At 31.7% G+C, this 24,560-nt stretch overlaps 1 protein-coding gene and 1 long non-coding RNA gene across 2 annotated transcripts; both read right to left on the reverse strand.

Annotated features, from left to right (window-relative positions):
* Positions 1-3,610: 3,610 nt before the first annotated feature.
* Positions 3,611-5,203, reverse strand: LOC123890380 (uncharacterized protein At5g39865). The gene has a single exon (XM_045939979.1). It carries the CDS (start codon positions 5,063-5,065, stop codon positions 3,815-3,817), a length of 1,251 nt encoding a protein of 416 aa, XP_045795935.1. The 5' UTR covers positions 5,066-5,203; the 3' UTR covers positions 3,611-3,814.
* Positions 5,204-8,518: 3,315 nt separating this feature from the next.
* On the reverse strand, positions 8,519-10,760 carry LOC123890381. The gene is made up of 4 exons (XR_006802826.1): positions 9,557-10,760; positions 9,299-9,461; positions 9,124-9,195; positions 8,519-8,922 (listed from the first exon to the last, which is right to left on the reverse strand). It is a non-coding gene; the product is annotated as an uncharacterized LOC123890381 (long non-coding RNA).
* Positions 10,761-24,560: the final 13,800 nt, after the last annotated feature.

The following is a 24,560-nucleotide window of genomic DNA, read 5'->3' on the forward strand; positions in this document are numbered from 1 at the left end:
TCGATTGTAAAAATTAATACTTAAATGATTAATAAGACATCGTTTTCTTATAATTTGCAAAATTTGAAATCTCATGGACGACAATCTTGTGTAGGAGAAAAATCATCCCTTGAAAAAAAAATTATGACTTTCCAACAAATCGTAGTGAAAAAAAAATATTCGTAGTGAAAGGTTTCGGAAAGTATGTTAAGGAATAGGTGACCTAAGGAATATGTCAAAGTTGTAAAAGAAATCTATAGTATAGCGCATACTATACTGCATGTAGTTACAGTATTACGGTATTACCATCAAGACTTGGTATTGGTCAACATCTTCATAGCAATAGTACAAAGTTCCTCCGTACTTAATTATAAATAAAAGTCAACTTTTCAGATTCAATTAGTAACTGATGAATCTGGTCTATAATATAGATGAGATATATTAATTATTCAATGAATCTATAAATCAAAATTTTGCTTATAATTAAGGATGAGTAGTAATATTGTTGATAGACTCGAGATTTAAATTTTAGACGTCATTGTTAAACTCATTTAATTAATCTTGATGGAATATTGACCTTATTACATGATAGTACAAGATGGAATTAGATTTCAAAGCATGAATCATATAAGTATAACCAAGGTTTGCAACCGAAAGATAATTAATGACACCTCACCCATGGACACAAGAAAGAAGGATTGTTGACCATGTTACACGGTATGACTTGGAACTAGCTAGAATTCAAAATTTAGATCATATTTTCGAGGAGAAAAAAATAAGGCAAGGAACATATTACATATGGCCAGGTCATCAACCCAGAAGATAATAACGTATTTTCCACTCTACTATTTGATTTTGATAAGAAATTAAGAGAGAAGTAAGAAAAAAATGAAAAGTTAAGTTAAATTTTCAGTATTTTAACTAAAATGATAATGCATGAATAAAAACAATTATCTTGTATAGTAGCTTGAAGTAACAAATATATATAAAACTCACACACACATGTCTTGGGTTTAAATTTTAATGACAACGAAAATTTTAGGATCATCAATTGAGATAAAATTCATAAAATCCATCTGATTAAAAAGAAAATGTGTTATGATATAAAACATCATAGTCTCACACAGATGTCTAAGTCTAACTCCTTTGACTAGTGACCGCTCGAATTAGGACGTCGTCCTTTTTTTTTTGGTTCGTTTTTCTTAGTAAAGTAGCTTAGTGAAAATTTTTGAGTTCCAACCCCATTATCTCAACTAATAGATCTTAATAGCTATCATTGGAGCTGTCCTTTTTAATTATGCCTCCAATTTTCCTTTTCACCCAACAGGTTTTAATTCGTTATTGTTAGTTAGGGGGAAATAGGCCAATTAATTGGGTTAGACCGCAAAGGTTTTGATTCAAAAGAACGGGACCGGGTAAAGGAATATTTAACATGTTGTTTTCATACACCATCGTTGAATGGTTAGGCTAATGAAGAAAACGTGGTGAGTCAAAAACAAAACTTTAAAAGTAATTAAATCAAATGACGAATAAATCTGAAAGTGAACGGCATTTAATTCGGTCTTAGATTAGAGAATGTATTCTAAATTTTCCATTTCTATTGACGCTGTTCATTATTTTAGGATGCATCAAGACTTTATCATACCACTTGAACTATTCTTAGAAACACAAACCAAAAGATACGGTGAAGTGAAGCTGAGTAAATGCATGCAATTTATGATTTAAGATGGAAGATTTTGTTCCTGACCTTTCATGGATCTTAGACTAAACACAAGGGAAAAAAAAATCAAAAATCATAGTAACATTCAATTTTTTTTTGGTATTTACCTTTTTGAGAACATATTTATCAAGAATTCGATGTTGTGGTTTTATTAGCTCTTCATTTTTTTCTTTTCGTTTTTCATTACCAGATGAATGTTTCTTAAGCAACATCTTCTAAGCTTAAAAAAAAAAAAAAACCACGTGAAAAGTAGAATGTTAACTTCCAATGGGCATAGCTCAGGGCCAGATTTTTGTTTACATGAAAATGAAGAGGAGAATTGTGAAAAAATGAAAGAGCCATGGGAAAAAAGATAACAATAATTGCAACGGGCATAGTTGAGGTAAGTTTTTCGAATGAGATAACAAGAATTGCGCATGGGAAGATTTTGGAAAAGTTTTTTCGAAAAATTTGCGGGGTAAAAAAAGGGTAAAATTTGCAATTTTTATAATTTCTAGGGGTGATGCGCAAAAAAAATTGTAGGGGTAACACTTTATTTTAGAAACCTTAAAAATTTCGGAATGCATTTTTCGAAGTTTTCTTAGTACAATTATTTTTTTTAACGGTAAGAAAAAAATAGAAATCACGTTCCGAAATTTTTATCCAACGGCATAAATGAAAATTGGGGGGAGGGGAGGGAAGAAAATTCTTCTAAAGTACATACCTTAAGTATTTTTGATTATTTCATTCAACTTATTTATTCTTCTAAGGTACATACTTAAGTATTTTTGACACGACAATAATTAATATTGTATTGGACTTTTTAAAAAAGACAAATAAAATCAATTTTTCCTACAAAAAGTCATTAAAAGGAATGGAGGGAGTAATGCACAAACCACAAATGTATAGTAGATAGCAAACCTCCAAAGAATCTTAATCTTATAGCCATCCCCAAAAAATTGAAGGGATGACAATTTGACTCATATCTAGTGGGTATCTGCAAAAAATACCCATAACGGTTAGGATAAAAACCCGCATTTTGGGTATGAGGATGAGTATGAGTGGGGGTACGGATACCTTAGTACCCACCCCGCCTCATACCCACATAATATATATTTATTTATTTTATCTATATTATTATATAATAACATATGTTTATCAATTTAAAAAAATACAACACTGTTAAACTATTACACATTTTTAATAAAATGTTTATTTATAACTTAATACAAACACAATGTGAATATGTCAACAAAGAAATGAACTTTAACATGATGTTAATCAAATTTTTGTTTATAATTTTCATGAGTCGACATTAAAATCTTTTAAAAAAATTAATTATATTAAAATGATATGTTATTTTATAATGGATCGATTTTTAGTAAAAATGCGGGTAACAGATACGGGTATGAGTACTTAGGCACCCATAGAATATAGAGACGAGTACAAAGATTGTTACCCACACATGTATGAGAATGGATACGAGTATTTTTTTCAAAGTGCAGATATGAAGATGGATACTATAGTACCTACTCATACCCTACCGATTGTCATTCCCACGAAACAGACAATTCACTCTCTATATATATGCAAAGATATTACAATTCATCTCAAATTCAATGGAGCTAGTTACCTTCTTTAAGTGTAAGTACCAAACATGATACACAAAAGTGCCACTTTCCAACAAGTGGACTATAATGTCTTCCCATTGTTTGTTTTGCTTGGGATGGACAAGGACAAATGGGAACATGGTTGACCCAAATAAACATAACTATAGTGGTGAAAATATGGACATTCCATTTCATAGCAGCAAGAAAATTATTAAAATAATTTCCCAATAGAATCTGACAAGTATATTATCCAATCAAATCAAAATCTAAGCCAAAACACATCAAGGATAAACTAAAAAAAATTTATGGTAAAAAGCATTAATTAAGCTAAAGCTAATGAATTATACGTGAAATTTGAATTAGATTAGTGAAAGAACATCATCATCTTGTGTCCCAAATACAAGAAGCAAGAAAATAATCAACAACAAATAAGGGACTAAAACACTCTTTAGAACCCTACTCCTACAAATTAAGAACATAAAACATCCCAAAATGCAAACCTAAAAACCACACAACAAATCAGTTTTCAACAACATAGAGAACAACGAATTATTCCATTCTCATTACAATAACCACACTTAACCGTTTTCTTTTGCTTCTCATCCAAAACCTTACAACTTCCATTACATTCCTTACACATCACAAACCTCAAATCTCCACACCCTTCACAAATTCCTAATGCCTTTGGAATCCCTTCCAAAAGAACACCCAATTTTTCTTCATCTTCCAATTTCACAACTTCATCAACTCCTCCAATAAACCTTCCTTTCACAAACACAACAGGAACTTGAACTTGTTTCATTCCCATAAGCTTCTTCAACTCCTCCTTAAACCCGGAATCCATAGACACATCGCGCTCGCGGACACAAACACAATACGATTCAATTATGGATCTAACTTTGTTACAATCTTCAAATGTCTTTCTAATTCCTCTCAATGTAGTAGTGTAAATTACAACAGAATTTTCTCCACCAGGAGGACAGTTTTTCTCAAACAAATTCAAAAGTGTAACTGAATCAAGTGATTTTCTTGCTCTTCGAGTTTTTGGAGTAGCGAAAACAATTCTCTTGATTTGTTCTCCCTCTTCAGAAAGTTCCTTTTCATATGAGGCAATAATCTCTGGATCAAACAAAGGCCTAGGACTTTTTCTCACACTATCATTCCCAAAACTATTTCTTCTTGCAGAAAAAGGAGATCCTTTTAGCGAAAAACTCGAATTCTTAGGAGAAGAATTTGCAGTGGAGGGTTTGAGAATTCCCTTAGGACTATAATCCAAACGTCTAACACCACCTCTTACCAAATTATTAAGTTGAACCTTATTTTCTTTCCCTGAAGGTTTCTTGAGTGAGGTTTTGGGTGATCCAAATTGATTAAGAAACTTCATAGGACTTCTTGTGTCAGAAGCCAAAAACCCACGAAGAAAAGGTGCAGACTTTGGACTTTTCTTAGGGAGATTTGAAATGGGTACTCCTTCTTCAAGACCCTCCATGAGTTCCCAAGCATTGATGTTGATTACAGTTTCTGGGTCTTTGTGTTTTGGTGATGGATCTGATTTTGACTCTGTTTCAGACTCTGTTTTTTGCTCTGTTTCTGAAACAACAACAATGGAATTGAATGAATCATCATCAACATTGTTGTTGTTGTTGTTGTTGTTGTTGTCTAATTTGAGTGCTCCTAAGGTTGAGGAAGTGAGAGAAACAACATGGTTAATGTTAATGTAACCATTTTTATCATGGTTGGTGTCTTTTTTTATGTGTTTGGAAGAAACGCAACCCATGGATGATGGTGATGGAGGAAACCACTCTCTCTTTCTCTCTCTAAAATCTCTGTGTCTTAAAGATTTGTTTGTTAGTTTTATTAAGATTGTGTTATGTTGTGTTAACAAGACAACGGCTCTTACTTTGTCCAATAACCGTTACCATGTTTGCAACGGGCCCCAACGGTCGAAAAAATTCGAATCTTTTTATGACGTGAAATGTGTTTTTTGGTAATAAAAAAAAGACCTCGTGTGTAACTACCCATTGGTATGTGTTGTGTTTTTTTGTGTCTTGTTCTTTTTGTCAGTGCTTTTTTGTGTGTTCCACTCATCTGAACAAACATTTGGGCCGTTGGTTGGGATATGCAAAAGAATGGACCAAAAATAAACTTTATGGGCATTGTAGCCCAAATTGAGCCTTTGAGGAGATGGTTTCTCTCAACCCGAAGTTTCTCTTTCGTGCAAAACACACGGAAAACATCGAAAAATGTTTTTCGAATTTTTTTATAGTGTGAAATTTACACTAAAAATAATTTGATTTTACCGTTGTTCTTTCTACGGCTTAATCGCAATTTTACTTAGAAGAAAAACCCTAACATTCTATGTCTGCTTGTCTTCTCCCAACTGCTAAATTAAGCCTTTTTATTATTGTTTTTTAATTTTAGATTAATATTTTAACAAAAAAAACTCACTTTCCTTGATTTTTTTTAAATAAAAAAAACTTTTTAGGTTGTCCAATATAATTAAGATGTGTCAAAAAAATTCTATGTCAACCGTTATTTTGTCAAAGTAGTTTAACAGGACCAACAAATGCAAAATGGGACAAACATGGGGACTAAAATCGCTCGCCCCTTTTTTATTTTTTGACACATAATCAATTCAGAGTTATTTTGTGTTTTGTGTCTTTATTAAAAAAAAGTTAGTAGAAAAATGTTATAAAATTTCTCATCAAGATTCAAACATTTAACCTTTTAGTTACACTTCTTATTACATTTATCACTAAGTCATAAGAATTAATTTGTTATATTTTTGGAACTAACATATAATCAATATGAGTTAAATGTCCAACTGTAACAACAAAACTCCACTTTATTTGTTACTTCTCCCACGATTTTTTTTCTTTTTATCAAAATATCAATTTTTTTTTTGTATGTAACCCAAATTCAAATTACTTCACTTTATACAAATTCAATTTTTTCATTAAATAAAAATAATTATTAACTGGACATCGATATATCTTATACAATCTACTATATAGGCGAATTAATATAGGCGGTATTAATTTTGTTTTAATTACTCAATTTAAAATGTTTCTTTACCTTGCAAAAAAAATAAAATAAATAACATATAACAATCCGCGTAAAATTAATAATTATGACCGACGAATGAATATATCTCTTAACAAAAATACAACAATATCATTTAACTATGTCTTCACTCTTTATCCTGACTCCGAAGTCCGAAATACGCCTGTTTTAGAGATTAATGGTGCAAAATTGGATAATCTTGCAGAAAAAGTGAGCAATAATATTAGTGAGGTATTGCATTATTAAAATGTTGTAAAATTTTTGGGGTTGATTTGCAATTACTGTGTGTGTTAAGTTGATGTTTTATGTTAATTTGGAGCTTATCAGTTGGTGGAAGTAAGGATGATGGTTTTTTTAGGTTGATATATTTGCATTTCATTTTGGATACTGTCATTTTCATTGTATGGGTTGGTGATTGGTATATTTGCTTCAAGTGGTCATGGAAGAGATAATTGTGGTTTGTTCTTGTAACTCGTTTTTTGCTGTTTGGAGTATGTGTATAAGTGTTTTTTTTTTTTTTTTGACAGTGGAGTATGTGTATAAGTGTTGTTCAGCTACTTTTCTGTTTTAGCCTACTGTGATGCCCATGATTTAGGCACTTAAGAATGAGCTTTGTTTCTTCCTCTTGCAAAATTTTGACTTTAATGCATCTTTTATTATTGCATAGTTTCTAACTTGTGCTTATTTTTTATCTACATACAGGGCACTGAAGTTGAAAATAATGAAGAAATAACTTCAAAGGATGTTGCACAAGATCCAAATGTCATTGAAGTTGAAAATAAATAATGAAGAAATAACTTTAGAGGATGTTTCACAACAAGATTCAAATGTCATTAACCCACTTGGATTGGTCTGGTGATATTGGCTTGGGACCTGGGAGTGTGCTCCTCCTTAAGGTCTCAAGTTCGATTCTCTCTGGTGCCAATTTGGGTGGGCTAATTTAACTTCTTAAAAAAAAAATAAAAAGATTCAAATGTCATTGAGCATTCTAAAAAATTTTCTCATATTGGATGCTCAAGAAGGCTTCGGGGTTCATACACGTTCCAGTAAACCAAACTTATGCATACTTGTGTGCTCTAATTGTATGGCATCACTTACTGATTCGAAGGCACGAAAGAGACACAAGATCAAGGTTAGCCTATAAAATATTTGGAGATGTTGTTACATTTGGTACAACATATAAGACCAACAAGTATAGTATCCCATTTGCACCTTTTACCGGGTTGAATCATCATCACCAGTCTATTTTATTTGGCTGTGCTTTGTTGCAAGATGAAACAGAGAAATCACTTACATGGTTGTTTGAAAATTGGCTTAAAGCAATGGGTGGAAAGAGTCCTGTATCAATAATTACTAATCAAGATTTGGCAATGAAAGTCGCAATAGCCAAGGTATTTCCACACACTCGGCATCGGTTATGTTTATGGCACATCAAGAAGAAATTTCCGGAGAAGCTTTCACACATTTACCATAAAAACTCAACTTTTAAGTGTGATCTAAAAAGGTGTATACGTGATTCATCATGTATATAAGACTTTGAAGAAGATTGGCATCGTATAATGGTTGAGTATGATTTGGTGAAAAACGAATGGCTTCAAGGTTTATACAACATAAGAGAATCATGGATTCCAGAATCATGGAAGACAAAATGATGATGCCAAACTTCCCAAATCTGGAAGAATCAAAAGTAGTCTAGAGTTGTCAATGAATCGACTCGCATGAAAAAGACGCAATTGTCAATTATGTCAAGAACCTGGTCATAATCAAAGAAGTTGCAAGCTGAAAACAAGCGTGGAAGAAGCTAACTCATCTACTTAAATTAGGGGTAAGAGTTTTAAAATGTTTTTGCTAGATGTTTGTGATAACTTTTAATATATATTTATTTGGTTTGTTAATTTTGAATTGCAGGTGAAGTATCGGTCCTGAATATGCAAATTGTTATGCAGGTGAAAGTGTTCATCACTGAAGTAACAAAAACATTGCTTTGAATTGGAGTTGGTGCAGTAGCAAAAGATTATGAAATAGACTGATTGCTTTTTGTGTAGGAAAAAAAGGTTATTGTTAGTGTGGTTGAGACTTGAGAGTGATAGTTTATGTTAGTTTTTTAATATTAGACATCTTTATGTTACTGATAATTGTTTTTAGAAAGTGGTGAAGAGGTACTACGTACTACATGTTAGTTTGAGGATGTTAATTATATATCAAAAAGGATCTACAAGTACTTTAGGTAACATGAAAGACACAAACAAAATTTCACAAAGGCCTAAGTGCACTTAATAGTCAATAAGAGGAGTAATTACATATGGATATACCATTACTATGAATTATGAAAGAGAAAAGAATACAACAGAACATGTCACAGGAATTAGATTTAACAGTTGGGTAACTAACATGACATATTTCATAAAATAACACCACTTTTTTTATACTCTAAAATCAGAAGTGCGCATCTTTGTAAATCCTTCACAATCTATCTGGAACTTTTATGACTATGATGAAGAAGACGCATCTCCTGATTCACTTACTTTCATGACGGAGACTGTTTTTTCTGCGGTAAGCAGTCTTCGCACCCTGAAGTAAAATAATGCATTCTCAATTACAGGTTCAAATTAATTTATTCTAGATATAATTTATAATAGATGCTTGTTGAAAAATCCTCACTCCAAGATTCCAAGCTAAATTGCAATACTGTTGCACAAGCTTTACATACGTACTCCTAAGTCCTATGAGCAATACATGCATAACAACATCAGAAAACCATGAAACACTTACTTGAAAGATATCTCCCAACATCTCCAGCGGTAAATCTCGAACACTGTCAGAGGTGTTCGGATCCTTAAGAACCTGAGAAAATAGCAAGTGCAGTACCATTTTATTAAAGCCTTATAATTAATTGACATTTTCAACCCATCATCGTTATTGTTGCATGACAAGTACTTGAACTTACAGCTTGACAGACATGTGAGAGTGTTGATTCAATATCAATCAAATTGATCCTCCAAAGCGTATTTATCATGTGATCCTTCTTATCCAGGCAAACTTTTACAATGTCTTTGTTTGCTCCTTCTTATCCCTGAGCTCTTCTAGCATATGAATGTACGCCGAAGCACCTACAGAAGCAGTTGAGGCCAATTAAAAACTTCCAAAATTGTGAAAGGTTAATGTCATCTCAGCATGAAAATCTCATTGACAATAGTCAAACTACCTTTGGCTGCCATCAATTGTGAGGGATCTATGTCTTGTACCCAATCTACCAAAACAGGTACTTTCATATACTGTGTATCCTTTCGCAATTCTCTAGAAATGTTTCGAGTGTAGATATAGCCAATTGTATGTAACATGACCTCTCCAAAAGCTGAAAAGAAGCATATATTGTTCCAACTTCAATATGGATTTCATAAATGCAATGTTATATTCTACATGAGCCATGTTCATTCGATCTACACTTTCTAAAGAGTAGCTGAAGAAGGAGGGTTGATGTGTGCCCAAACTACTTATATTGGTAATAACTGACTATTATCAACAATGTAGCATCTCTTTATATCTTTATCCCACACCATGGAACAAAACCCGGCCCCTCACTTTTTTCATCTTCATCATACCGACATTCCTTCCTTTCTTCCCAAAGGCACGTTCTAGTCTTTAGTTTACCTTCTTATAAGGTTCATGGTATTCACCTAGGCAACTTACAGAATCCACATTTTCTTGGGGGTCGTGGCCACTGCCAACCCTGCTGGATAAGCCCTTGACTAGAGGTCGGGGTTTTCTATGCAACCTTTATAACAAAATTAGCAAACAAGAAAATGCTAACACAAAAGACAAATCATTTTTTCCTTAACGAACAAATGACTAAGACACCTGTTTGTCTTGTCTACTCACAAGTTATTAATAACCAAAAGACAGGAGGGGCTTGACAGCATATTTGAGAGGGAAGAGTGGAAGCAAAAAGTTCAAGGAATCCTCTTCAATTCTTCTTGACTTTTTACCTATAGACATTAGACTCTTCAATTCTCACAAGTTAAACCTAATTAACTCTTCTCTAGTTTCTCGACATACTCACTCATGATATATTGACTAGACCATCCCAATTTTGGATATAGATTCATGATCATATCAGGAAAACTAAATTGAGGACTTGAAAAGGATCCAACAACTTTAAATTGAGGAATTGATCACATTAGACTCTAGAATGAATATTGTCTTTAGTAAATGATTCATTAGGAGTGTCATAGAATTCGAGTATATGAGGGAACTTACCAACACTTCTGAAAGTCTGTCAGAAGTTGAAACTTGACACTTTTTGTATAATAATGATAGAGGAATAAAATAGGCGAGTGAAAAAAAGGAAAAACGCACACACACAAATCGCCCACTTTTGTTTTCATTTTAAAGTCACCACAAAATGTGTAAAGCTTTTTACTTACACTTTGTGAGTATATAAATAAATGAAATCATCGTATTTAATGATTTGATTGTAACTCTAACTCTATCATGTCATTTAAATCACAGACAGGAACAGGATAAGGAAGAAACATATTTCTCTAATATTTTATTATTTATTGTCTGGGCTAGTGGGCTTTTAAACTTTGGGCTTAATTAGGTGGGAAGAAATAGTGGAATACTAAGGTTTGTTTGGTTCGAAGGAGATGGCGGGGAGGAGGTACTTTCCACCTATGAAGCACGGACTTCGACACGGACACCGCGACACGACACGGACACGGACACCACGACACCGCTAATGTAAAAAATATAGGACACCGACACCGCTACATATTTATAAAACATATAAATTGAGAATCAAAATATATGCATGTAAATCTAATTTGAGCAAGTTATTTTTTAAAAAAAGTTTTAAAACAAGATATGATAGTATTTTACCTTTATTTATCCATCTACGATCGAAAAAACTAAAAATATCGTAATCAAAATGTAATGTCTTCAATCCCTAATTGATCAATATTGTTGTTTCTACACATCTTTAACTTTTGTAGATATGTCTAATATGTGCTTAAGGATTTGAAGTTTTGATCAATATCGTAATCAAAATAATTTTTTTTTGGGACACTTGTCCGACACGTGTCATACGAGTGTCTTACAAGTGTCGGACACCGATCAAACGAGTGTCAAACTAAAGGAAAAATTGAATTTTTTCCGACACCGATATGAGCTATCCGACACGTGTCGGACGAGTGTCATAAGAGTGTCGGACACCGCGACACACCTAATCATAGAGATGTCGGTGCTTCCTAGCTTTCCACAAAACGATCGAAGGAGGTAGCATGAAATAAAATGTGACAACGGTTGCAGGAGGTAGCATGCAAAGAATCTGGATGGTAGTGTGGCAGAAGCCAGCATACTAGAAATTAGTACAGAACATATACGAAAACAATAATCATATCATAGACTTCGCAACAACTTTCATACAAAAACAAGGAGAAAAGGGAACAAAGAGATAGATAGGCCGCTAGTAAAAGTATAATATGCTACAAATAAATACAAATAAATAAGATAGAGGATCAAACTGTTAAAAAAAAGATAAATGACCAAAGTGTTACAAAATAATAAGATAAATGACTTGCAGTGTAATTTTGTCTTTAAAAAAAATCTTCAAAAAGAAATTATTATATTAATTGCTTATTTGAATTTTATTTTATTTTTAAATTGCATATTTGAAGTTTTAATTATTGAAAATCAAATTTATTATTATCTTGACAAACAAATTTATAATGGTCACACCGTCCTCTCATCGACTCTCTCTGTCTCTGATTGCTCATATATAATTTGCTATATCAGTGTAAAATAAAAAAAAAAACTAAATTGCTATATCAGTGACTATTTGATTTTTTTTATGGGTCATGCTAACCGGTGCCTCGGGGCAATGGTTAAGAAAACTAAAAAAAGACCGTTTTATATTGAATATATTTTTTAAACTTTTGAGGAGTTGACTACACAAATTTCAATGTCATATTACTATATTTAATTCCTTAAATATATTTATTATTTGTACAAAAAATTGATATTTATTATTTACATTTATAATTACAACGATTTAAGTAAATCTTTTTACAATTATATAAAATCAATTCATTACTTATTATTTTTCGTTTATAAAAATATAACAATTTTTTATTTTAGTCTAAGAAATAAAAACATGATATTTAAAGGACGGGTCAAAATTATGTTCATTAAGGACAAAAAGTGAAACAGAAAATTTGGGAGGATGAAACATCCGATTTTTATTTTTAGAGACTAAAATCAAAATTCACTACGTTTTTAGGATGAAAATTTTATTTAACTTTTTTTTTTGTTGATAGACGAAATGGCAAAACCATTGAAAACTTACACGCATAAAGTGGAGTGACCGAGGTTCGAACCCCGGTTCTGGTGTTCGACACTAGCAATTTCGGCATTTCTGTCAGTTGAACTACGATTTATGGACATTTAACCTTTTTTTAAGAGTTTAATTGATATGGCGGAAAATATGGTTGATATTGGTTGATAGTGTAAAATTATTTTACACCGTAAGTGCATATCAATTAAATCCTTTATTTAATACCAATTAAAATATTAAATTATTTTAATTTATAAAAAATTGTGTATAAAATAATTTTGTCATTATTCATTCTATTTTTCTTAATGTTAATTAAAAATATGGAATTATTTGTTTTTATAAGAAAAACGTATTTGCTTCACAAGAATAATTTTGTCATTTAAATATAACATATATCTTATCATGTCAATATCAAATATGCATCAAACATATGATAAGATGTGGCGGAGGCAGTTGCGAGCGTGGGAGGAGGAAATATTGGGGGAGTGTCGGTGTTTACTTTCTAACATTTTCTTACAGCATAATCTTCAAATAGGTGGCAGTGGTAGTCAGACCCTGATATAGACTATACTGTCCGGGGATCTTATCAGCTCTTGACTATTATTGATTCGATTACTATGGATGACGCGGAACATCTCATTTGGCAACCTCAGGTTCCCTTGAAGGTCTCCATCTTTGCATGGCGTTTACGTGACAGATTGCCACAAAGTCCAACCTGATCACTCGAGGCATCTTATCTTCTGCAGAACATTTATGCGTATCTGGATGTGGGGTGGCAGAGCCGGCTCATCGTTTATTCATATTTTGTAGCTTATTTGGTCCCATTTGGGCTTTAGTTCGCATTTGGATTGTGATTTCAACGTCGGGATCCACTACTATTCGGGATCACTTTGTTCAGTTTACTTATTCAGCTGGTGTATCTCGAGCATGACGACCTTTTTTGCAACTTATTTGGCTTGCCAGCGTATGAGTTGTGTGGATCGAAAAAATCACAGATTGTTCAGAAGCTCAACCAGTACTCTTCATCAATTGTTGAACAAGATCAAACTTTTCTCCTATAGGTGGTTGAAGACGATGAATGTTACTTTAGCTTCAAACTACCATAGCCGGTGGTCCAGCCATTTGTTATGTTTGAGCCTTGTATGATTTTTGTTTTTCTTTTTTTGTCTCTTTGTAAACTTTGGTAGTCTATCTTGACACACCTTGTGCCATCCTGACTACTTTTCAGTTATAATATATCTCATTCTAGCTTGTTTGAAAAAATAAAATAATGATATCCTATTTCTTATCATGCGTACGTAAATGCATTTCATGTATGTTATCCGGTCTTCTTATGAAAAAATGCATGGTATCCATTTTTGCGTTTTGATTTTTCTAGGTTGCACGGATAAACGTGAATTTAGTTTACATTACTTAAACCTCATTTACGTATGGATACAAGCAAATTGAATTTACTTACACTACGTTAATCGAACTTAAATATAACATGACAAATTTGGTATTATAAATTTTTTTTTTTTGACTAAAAATAAATTTTAATTTCAATTAACTTTAGATGTAACTATTTTTTTTGGGTGACTAGAAAATGTAAAAATGGTCACAAATTATATCTTAACGGATAGAAATGTCAAAATTGTGAGATTTGACGCCGTAATTTGAATCATGGTGTGCGTAACTTTTGTAATTTTTTCTATTAAGAAAAAAGAAAAAAAAATTAAAAAGAAAGAATAAAAAAATATGAAAACATTCTTGTTATTATTATTATTATTATTATTATAAATTATAAATAGCGGAGGATGATTCTGAAAATCAAAAACGCGCGCTCCCTCCCAAGATCATCTGCTTCATTTTTCAGAGAACCACAAGAACATCGAACGCGCCAAATTGCGATTTTAGGGTTTCAAAATCAACTCCATTAGAGCTTCTTCTTCAATTTTCGAGGTATTTTCGTTTTCCTTTCCAATGTCGTTGATTTCCTAAATGGATACCTTAATTGTTCTTTGAAGTAAATTGAAGAATTTTAAGATTTAACGTGTTTCCATTTGCGATTTTAGGGTTTCAAAATCAACTCCATTAGAGCTTCTTCTTCAATTTTCGAGTTACTTTTGTTTTCCTTTCCAATGTCGTTGATTTCCTAAATGGATACCTTAATTGTTCTTTGAAGTAAATTGAAGAATTTTAAGATTTAACGTGTTTCCATTTGCGATTTTAGGGTTTCAAAATCAACTCCATTAGAGCTTCTTCTTCAATTTTCGCTTACTTCCGTTTTCCAATGCACAAATCATTCCCTGTCGTTGATTTTTTTATAATTTTTTTCCTAAATGGATACCTTAATTGTTCTTTGAAGTAAATTGAAGAAGTAAATCGAAGAATCTTCAAGATTTAACGTGTTTACATCTTTCCTTTTTCGGTTACTTTTGTTGTTATGTTATGATGATTCCTTTTTCTAGATGCCTGGAACAAGACAGAAAGAAGAGGTTGAGTTTGAAGAGATAGAGGTGTAGAAAGAAGTGGAAGAGGAAGAAGAGGAAGAGAATAAGCCCTCAGATGGTGAAGATGTGATGAGAGTGGAAGTTGAGGTTGAGAAAAAGAAACATGCTGAGCTTCTTGCACTTCCACCTCGTGGTTCAGAGGTCTACATTGGGGGAATTCCTCCTGAAGTTTCTGAAAAAGATTTAAAGGTAAGATAAATGAAATTCGTCTATGATTATGATTGTTTGCAATTATATGTCAATTTTTGAATAGTATATATAATTGAATGTGCTATAATTTGGGATTTATTTTAAATGGCATAAAAGTTTTGTCACCGGAAACCAACTAAAGAGGCTGAGATTCGCGCAGTATTGTTATGGAGATGAGGTCATCGAGCGATTCAGAGATATGCAAAAAGATCATGAAACTGTAAAAGTTTTGTGCATATCATTTTCGGAGTTTGAAATTCCTAATTATTATTAGGCTTAAATGCAGTTTTGACCCCTCAAGTTTCACAATTGCTTGATTTTGGCCCCCCACATTTCAATTGCTTGATTTTAACCCTCTAAGTTTCACAATTGCTTGATTTTAGCCCTCCAAGTTTCAATTGCTCGATTTTGGCCCTCCAAGTTTACCCCATTTTGCATTTGCTAGCCCCTCGTTGACTTTTTTACTATAAATTGCTTATGTGACATTTTAAAAAAATTAAAAATATGTTTTAATTAAAAAATAATAATATTTGCTTTTATAAAAATGTATTAAAAATTGTTTTTTTAATAAAAAGTTTAATAATTATTTTTTATTTAAAAAAAAGTTTACAAAGTTTTTAAAAAATAATTCATAAAATGTTTTTTTTACTTTTTTATATAACAAAATTATTTTACAAACTACATATAATAAAAAAAATTATAATTTAGTTTTTAAAAAACAATTTGTAATTTATTTATTTATTTTAAAATACTTATTTAATTTTAAGCCTTATTATTATGTAATCATATTTTATTAGAGAGACTATTGAAATTTGGTTTTTTTGGTTTTTGATACTTTACAGGAGAAAGAATACAAAGATGCTCTTGAAGCTTTTAATGAAAAGAATAGGGAAAAAGTACAGCTACTTACTAAACTAATGGAGGTTAGTCTCAAATTCCTAATTGTTTTTATGAATGATTTGAGTATGGCTTTGGTTCTGTTGTGATAAAAATTGATTTCACAATGAGTTTGGTGAAATCACGGTGACATTGTTATTTTGCTCAAGCTAGTTTTTCCTAAATGGATACCTTAATTAATTGTTCTTTGAAGTAAATTGAAGAATTTTAAGATTTAACGTGTTTCTATTTGCGATTTTAGGGTTTCAAAATCAACTCCATTAGAGCTTCTTCTTCAATTTTCGCTTACTTCTGTTTTCCAATGCACAAATCATTCTCTGTCGTTGATTTTTTTTATATTTTTTTTCCTAAATGGATACCTTAATTGTTCTTTGAAGTAAATTGAAGAAGTAAAATCACTTAAATTCGCATGTTTTTACCTAAAGATTCAAAACACTTTTTTTGATCAATTTAAAAGATCAATTTTATCATATTAGTAATATACACAATATCATTATCTAAAGAGACACTTAATTTTTTATAATAGTATATGTTAATAATTATAAGAGTAACAATTAATAAAGGGACGAAGGAACAGAGAGAATACATTAAGAGTTAGAGAGATAATAATTTTTAGTACTCCTGTGGTCCCAATAATGTCTCATAAAAAGAATAGATAAAAAGAAGTGATAAACAAAACGAATAAGTAATTATATTTTGATAAATAATATTGCAAAATTTTATGTGATTATTTAAATATAATTTATTTTTTTTGGTAGATAGATGAAATGACGTCCGACCTAGTAATTTCGACATTTCTGCCGGTTGAATCGGGATTTGTGGACATTTAAATATAATAAGTTATTTGATAAATAATAGATACATAAATATTGTCAAAAGATACAGAATATAAAAGGGATTTTGTAAAAATAAAATAAAACAATAGTGGTTTAAATATACAATCACTTTGTATCTCAATCATATATACGGAGTAATATTCAATCTCACATGACATGCATGATTCAAAAAGTCATATTTAATACGTGAAAAAAATGAGAGAAATATTATTTCTTTACAAGATATATTGATGTGCATATAGTTGTTGCTTTATTTGTCATCAAAATATATGACTATAGTCATATTTAACTAATGAGAATGAGAGAAAATCAATTAAGTGTAAATTATGTAATATTTAAAATTTATTTTTAATTCAAAATTAATAATATATTAATTTTATCATATTTTCTTTAATTAATATTTATAACACTTAATTGATTAAATAAGTCAAAAATATATACTCCCTCCATCCCAAAATATAAGCAAAAATGAGTCAAAGAAACCTGATGTATTTGGTTAAGAATTTGGACCAAATACATTCACTTTTCTTGACCAACTTTTGCTTATATTTTGTGACGGAGGGAGTATTATATATATTTTTTTTATAGCTATATGTTTATTTTAATATGAGGCAAATTCTACGAATTTACGAGTTGAATCTACGGTTCAATTCCACTTAGCCAAAGCTGAATTTACGCAAAAATTAGATTTTGACAACCTTGAATTCAACAACTAAAATTGCTCAAAAAAATCATTGACAACCAAAATAATGAATTGCCAAAACTAGTGGCTAAAAATGAAATTCAACCAAGAAAAAAAGAGAGTGATGATAAAAGAACAGTGAAACCAAAGTTGATTTAAGTTGCGAGGAACTTTGTCCTCTTTAAGTAAAATCTTGATTTTACGTTTTGTCATTGGATAAAATAGGTGTTGAATGACAAATATATCCTTTAGGAGTAGAATATCCTTCTAGCTCGTGATAGACTGATACGTGAGGTAAGACATATCACTCTCACAATATTCATCTGGATAACACATGTGAGGTAGGAGAGGCCTTGCGGACCATGCAAGACTTGAACGACTGAGTGTGTTCGATTTTAATATGAATGTTCAGTCGAATGTCCAACTATGTTCGGAATAGTTAGTTGGGTGTTAAACTCTAACATGAATGGTCGCCGGTTGGCTAAGTGTTCAACATTGACACGAATGGTTGGCTCGATTAGGATGGTCATCTGAGCCTGGTTCCGGTTGAATCAGTCTTCAACCCACAAACCCTGTAAAGGTGTAGGTATATTTGTCTACAACATAGGTGGGTTGTACCAGTCGAAGTCACAATTCAATGTAACTTCTAGTTAAGCTAAGTTCTAGACAAAACAAAGTGCATGCTTGACAAATATTATTAGAATTCAATAATTTAAACTTTCATTAACTTCGTGATGTGAATAATACAATGAGTTCAATAGAAATCACGTTTTGAAGTCATTTCATAAGCTTATTATTAGCCACAACACTTTAGGCAAAGTGTGCATTCACAAGAATCTTTCAAATGCTAATGCAACTTCCCCAATAAAAAATAATAATGGATTAAGTATGATTATGTTTGCCTTTCACACTCGGGTTAATGGAGTGTAACTATGTTAATCTTACTGCTATTGCAAGAGGTCAATTTCCAATTATTACCAGTAGTACTCTATACATAACTTTGATGAGCCAGGTCAACCTCTAGTACAACGTCTATATTTTTTTGGGTAAAGCAAAGTTATTCTCCATGTGTAACTGCGAAGACTAAACTCCAGGTGTTTTTTTATACACATCGACTGAAAATTGAATCCAGAACCAAATGGTTAAGGAGTTCAAGTACCTACCACTTGTGTCAACACTAGGTTGGTAGTACAATATTTTTTGAAAGAGTATTTGATATGCATGTTAATTAAGATATAATCTCATCGTGAAAAAGTAGAAGATGAAATCGACATGAAAAAGAAGAAAAGAGATGGGTGGGTAAGGTTAATGAGCCATCTATTTTGACATAGTCTAACTCTAACTTACACTGTTTTTTAGATAAATTATTATTAGAGGAAAAAGTAAGATACACTTTCCCTTTAACTCATTTACTTTGTGAAAAAAAAAATTATTTTCTAAAATTTTTTGTTAGTTTTATTTGTTAACAATGAAAAAGGAGACTCTTGAAATGAACGTATAATTGTCTTAATATTTTCATAACCAATGGAAATGTTAAAAGAGCTATTTCTATTATCTCTTGAAATGCAATATCACCGGTTAACATTTTTTCCTTCTCTCCATCACAATGACTCAAAAGTCTTTACTTCAGAGTTAAACTCTAGATTATAGAACCCTTTTCGCTTGAGAACTAGAGGGTAACACCAAAAGTCTTTTTTCTTCTTGTTAACGAGCAAAATTAACACGTGTTTTAGGAAAGGAAAATAGAAAAACCATGGCAACCTGCTCAACTCCTAAAATTACAAATCATCAATTCTTAATTTCTATTTATTTATTTATTTATTTTTCTATTGAGCTAGTGGCCAACATATACTCAACACACAAGAGAAGGAGAAAGTGTGGAGACTCAAATTTTAGTGCTTATTGCTTCTGTATGTTGTTTTGTTGGGTTTTAGACTTCTTTTTTTCTTTTTCTTTTTTGTAATAAACTCATTATTATTTTTGTTTTGATCTAGTTCTGTTGGGATATGCTTTATTTGTAATGGGCATTTGTTAGTAAGTTTTCATGGCAATGACATCAAAAAACATGTTACAAGTCAATATGTTGTTTCTGATAATAATATTATTAGGGCTTTAAGTATTGGACTTTATATGTTAGTAGTCTAGTAGTCCATTAGGAATTATTATAAATTGTCTTGTAATCCTTATTTTGTTAAGTAACGCAATTCTGATATTATTGAAACCCTAACCGTCACTTTGTGTTTCTCTCTGAACTTTAACATGGTATCTAGAGCAAGGTTCGATCCGCCTTGAACTATGTGTTGCTTCCACGGCTTGTGTTCCCAGATTGCAATCTGGGAATAGTCACAATCTGAATATCTGAATCCGGTGAGGGAATACTCACATCTGAATCCAGTGAGGGAATACTCACAATCTATCTGGTGAGCGAAAGCTCGCAATCTATCTGTCTGGTGAGCGAAAGCTCGCAATCTGTCTGGTGAGCGAAAGCTCGCAATTTGTCTGGTGAGCGAAAGCTCATAGTCACAATCTGAATATCTGAATCCGGTGAGGGAATACTCACAATCTGTCTGGTGAGCGAAAGCTCGCAATCTGTCTGTCTGGTGAGCGAAAGCTCGTAATCTGTCTGGTGAGCGAAAGCTCGCAATCTGTCTGGTGAGGGAATACTCACAATCTGAATATCTGAATCCGGTGAGGGAATACTCACAATCTGAATATCTGAATCAGGTGAGGGAATACTCACAATCTGTCTGGTGAGGGAATACTCACAATCTGAATCCGGTGAGGGAATACTCACAATTTGAATCTGGTGAGGGAATACTCACAATCTGAATCCGGTGAGGGAATACTGTCTGAAACTGAAACTACTCTGAAACTCTGAAGCATGAAATCCGAAATCCGAAGCTGAAATCTAAAGCCGAAATCCGAAATCTAAAGCTATTAGTTAATTTAGTTTATTTTCAGGGTTGATATTGTGACAAGCTCAAAGCTTAGTAAGCTTTAGCTTGAGGGGTAGTATTAGAAGGAAAAAAAATTAGTTAGAGTTAGTATGATTTTTTGTTTCTTGTCTGACAAACTCTCGATGATTATTGTTAATGCATCGTGAGTTTGAGGGGAAGTGTTAGATAATAATATTATTAGGGCTTTAAGTATTGGGCTTTATATGTTAGTAGTCTAGTAGTCCATTAGGAATTATTATAAATTGTCTTGTAATCCTTATTTTGTTAAGTAATGCAATTCTGATATTATTAAAACACAAACCGTCACTTTGTGTTTCTCTCTTAACTTTAACAGTTTCCATGTGATGATGGAGGAAGTGCTAAATGCTAATGGTAGCTATGGTAGTACTGCTGCCATCTTCCCCGGTGGCATGTTGAGGAGAGTAAAAATTTGATTGGTATTTGGAAGAAATAGGGAGTGAGATGCAGAAATGTTTCACAGCCTATAGTTACCGATTGAGAACAGCCGTGGTTGCATCTTCTACGAGATTGAGTACACTCCACTCCTGGGAGGACTTTGCTGAAAAAATTTAAAGAGTGTGTGTAAATGGTGTATCGGTAGACCAATAGAAAGTAGTCTAGCGTATTATTTCTCTTAACTTTTTTCCCAATTAGTTACTTTCTGGTTTCCCCTTCCCAGATATTTCCACATACTTTGGTGTAAGACCAGTCTCATTCAGATTCAGCTATGCATCAGTAAATTCTTTGGAGAAAAAGTAATTTCCATATAACGCCACACTTTCACAATGCTAGACTTACACGCACATTAATTTTTCAATATGCCAACAAACCAACATCACATTAGCGTGGAATTGAACTCATATCCCTTAAGCAAGGTATCAAGTTCGAGTCTTGTGAATGAAAAAATGTGGTTAGGAGGCGAGACCCCCACTAAAAGTGGTCATCCGGGTTCTTTGGCGGAAATTAGTCATACTTCGCACCATTAACATGGTTACCAACAAAAAATATATATATTTACTTGCACAGTTGCACATTATTTCCAAACTCTACATGCACAAACACATCTGTCTACATACATATATAAATATTAATATTCGGTACAAAACCTATTTACAAAAAAGACGCATCAATGATGAGTACACAATATCTTGTATTGGAGTCTGATCATTGGTAATGAGCAGGTAACATTTGCAACTTATAGTGAAATGATGAAAATTCAGAAGTACCTCAACACTGTATATTGGCAAATATTGGTCCTACTTATTTTTCCACTCCACCTCCAATGCAATCTCATTAAGGCGTTGGAATGGAAGAGAAAATGGTCGATTGTCAAAATTACTAGTAAAAAAAAATAATAATAAAATTTATTAATGGTTGTTATGCCCTGTATGATTTTTATCATATTCGATATTTGAATATGAGTTAAGTTGGTTTATCTTTGCTCCAATAAGTTTCAAATTAATATAAATGTCAAATTCGATAATACAGTAGTTTTTTGGTAAGAGATAATGAAGTAGTTTATCCAACTCAGAATCCTCCAATGAGATTTATAATATAAATAAAAACTTATGTTTCAACATCGATTGTTTTTCATGGTCAATTATATGTTGTCATTTCCATAGTTATTTTGAAGAATGAGTTAAAGATATTGCTAATCAATGTTAATGAAGAAAATACCAAAGTAACTTCAAATGTGATGTATAAATAAGTTTTTTAAATGTATAAACATCTATCTATATCTATATATATAATTCCTAGATAGTTGTGCAACCACTAATCTAACCCTAATCCACGTCAGCCATTTATATCCAATTAAATCACTCAATAATGTCACATCACTTCTACTTACATCATTGTCATCTCTATACATTTTTTCATATGCCTACATTTATATACCTATGACTTTTCATTATACACTCACTCAACTAATAATAATAGTTTTTACTAAATTATACGCACTAATTAATCTTTTATACTATATATTGAATTATAGTGCCCAATTAAGAATCAAATGCACAGTGTATGAGTATGACCACAAACCGTTTTCATAATGACATGACAATTTATGGATTACCAACTTATTTTGGTAGATGTTATAGGATCCATTGTAATCTTTTCGAAATGTATAAACACATCTTTAATATCTATCTTATATTTACATCACTTTTATTATTATTATTATTATTATTATTATTATTGTTATTGTTATTATTATTATTATTATTATTATTATTATTATTATTATTATTTTGTTGTTGATGTTATTATTATAATTTTCATAATATTTATTGTTTCAATTTATACGAATGATTTTTCAACATTATAATATAAAATATCGCATGCACGGGTGTGGGACTAGTTATTAAGAGAACCCAAAAATTGTAAACAAGATTTGAATTAATTTACAAAGAGTTGGACTGGCTGTTCATATAAAACCGGTGCTCTGATTGTTTATCTCTTGAAGCATATAGTATATTGCTATCAACTGAGACTAAGGGTGTGAATCTGATCAGTACATGTGTCTAATACATATTTGTATATTACTATCAGATGAGACTAATGTTCTTTCATTAGATTAGATATAGTCAACTTATCTAACCCATCATAAGTCAGTTAATAACAAAAGTCTAATCTAATGTTATTGATATGTGAATATGGAATGGGACAGCATTGCCACTAATCTACTAGTATAAGGTAAAATATTTATGTGAATGGGAAAGGACATACATAATATGGGACATGATAAGGGAATGATCAGTTCTAAATTAATTTCCAAAGAAGAGAAAAATTATAATGAACCTAGCACTATTACTTGAATTGAATCTGATAAGTGCTATTCAGTGGTACCGTCAAACCAATGAGAGCAAAGTATAATACAATTTGGTCCTTAATTCATACCGTCAAACCGTCCCACTTCGCATACCAATAAACAAAACCTTACAATTTTATTTTTACACAATTGTTCTTTCTCATTATTTTAATGTTTGAAGTTAAAAAAGCATTCAATAAAATGAGGATTAAAAATAAAATCTTCCGTTTAAACTAGATGTGTCAAAACATTGACATTAAACAAATGAATACCGTGACACATTTTATATATGTTGTATATATCGCAATACATTATAATTTGTTTATTTTATTATTACTAATAGTGGTGGAAGAAGACGGTCAATCGTCGGAGCTCCACCAAATCTATCGTTAAATCACTAAAATACTGCCATTGATTGATGTGAGTCACTGAAGCTCCGCTGCCAATGGTTGTGTTGTGGGGTTGTTGAGTTGACTCCCCGCCATCAACCACCACAATGGTGGGATATTAAATGGTGTCCATTTAGCTTATCAAAAAAAATAAAAAATGGTGTCCATTTAATGAGTGTAACCTATAAGTACTCTAAAAGAGGACACACACCAGTGCTCCAACTCGTCATAGTCACCAATAAAAAAAATAGCTTATTTCTTTTGATATAAACAATAAGAAAACAAAATATCAATAATAATAATATAATTTAATTTATATACACCGTCAGTCTAAAGTTATTTTGCACATGCGTCTGACTTCCCAAAAAAAATAATAATAATAATATGATGGTTTTTTTTTTCATACAATAATATGATGGTTTATTGTAGGGCCAGAGGCTCATAATATGATGGTTTTTATTATACAGAAAAAATAATACTACTATAATGGTTATGCTACCATCATGGCGCACAAATATGTACTTAGTATAATTTGTTAAAAGCTTAATTTTTTATGAAAAGATTTATACAGTTAATACCGTTTTTTAGCCGGCTAATGCAATAATTCAACAAACAATCATTGCAAAA

This window comes from Trifolium pratense, linkage group LG6 (genome assembly GCF_020283565.1).
Source record: "Trifolium pratense cultivar HEN17-A07 linkage group LG6, ARS_RC_1.1, whole genome shotgun sequence".
Classification (NCBI taxonomy): Eukaryota; Viridiplantae; Streptophyta; class Magnoliopsida; order Fabales; family Fabaceae; genus Trifolium; species Trifolium pratense.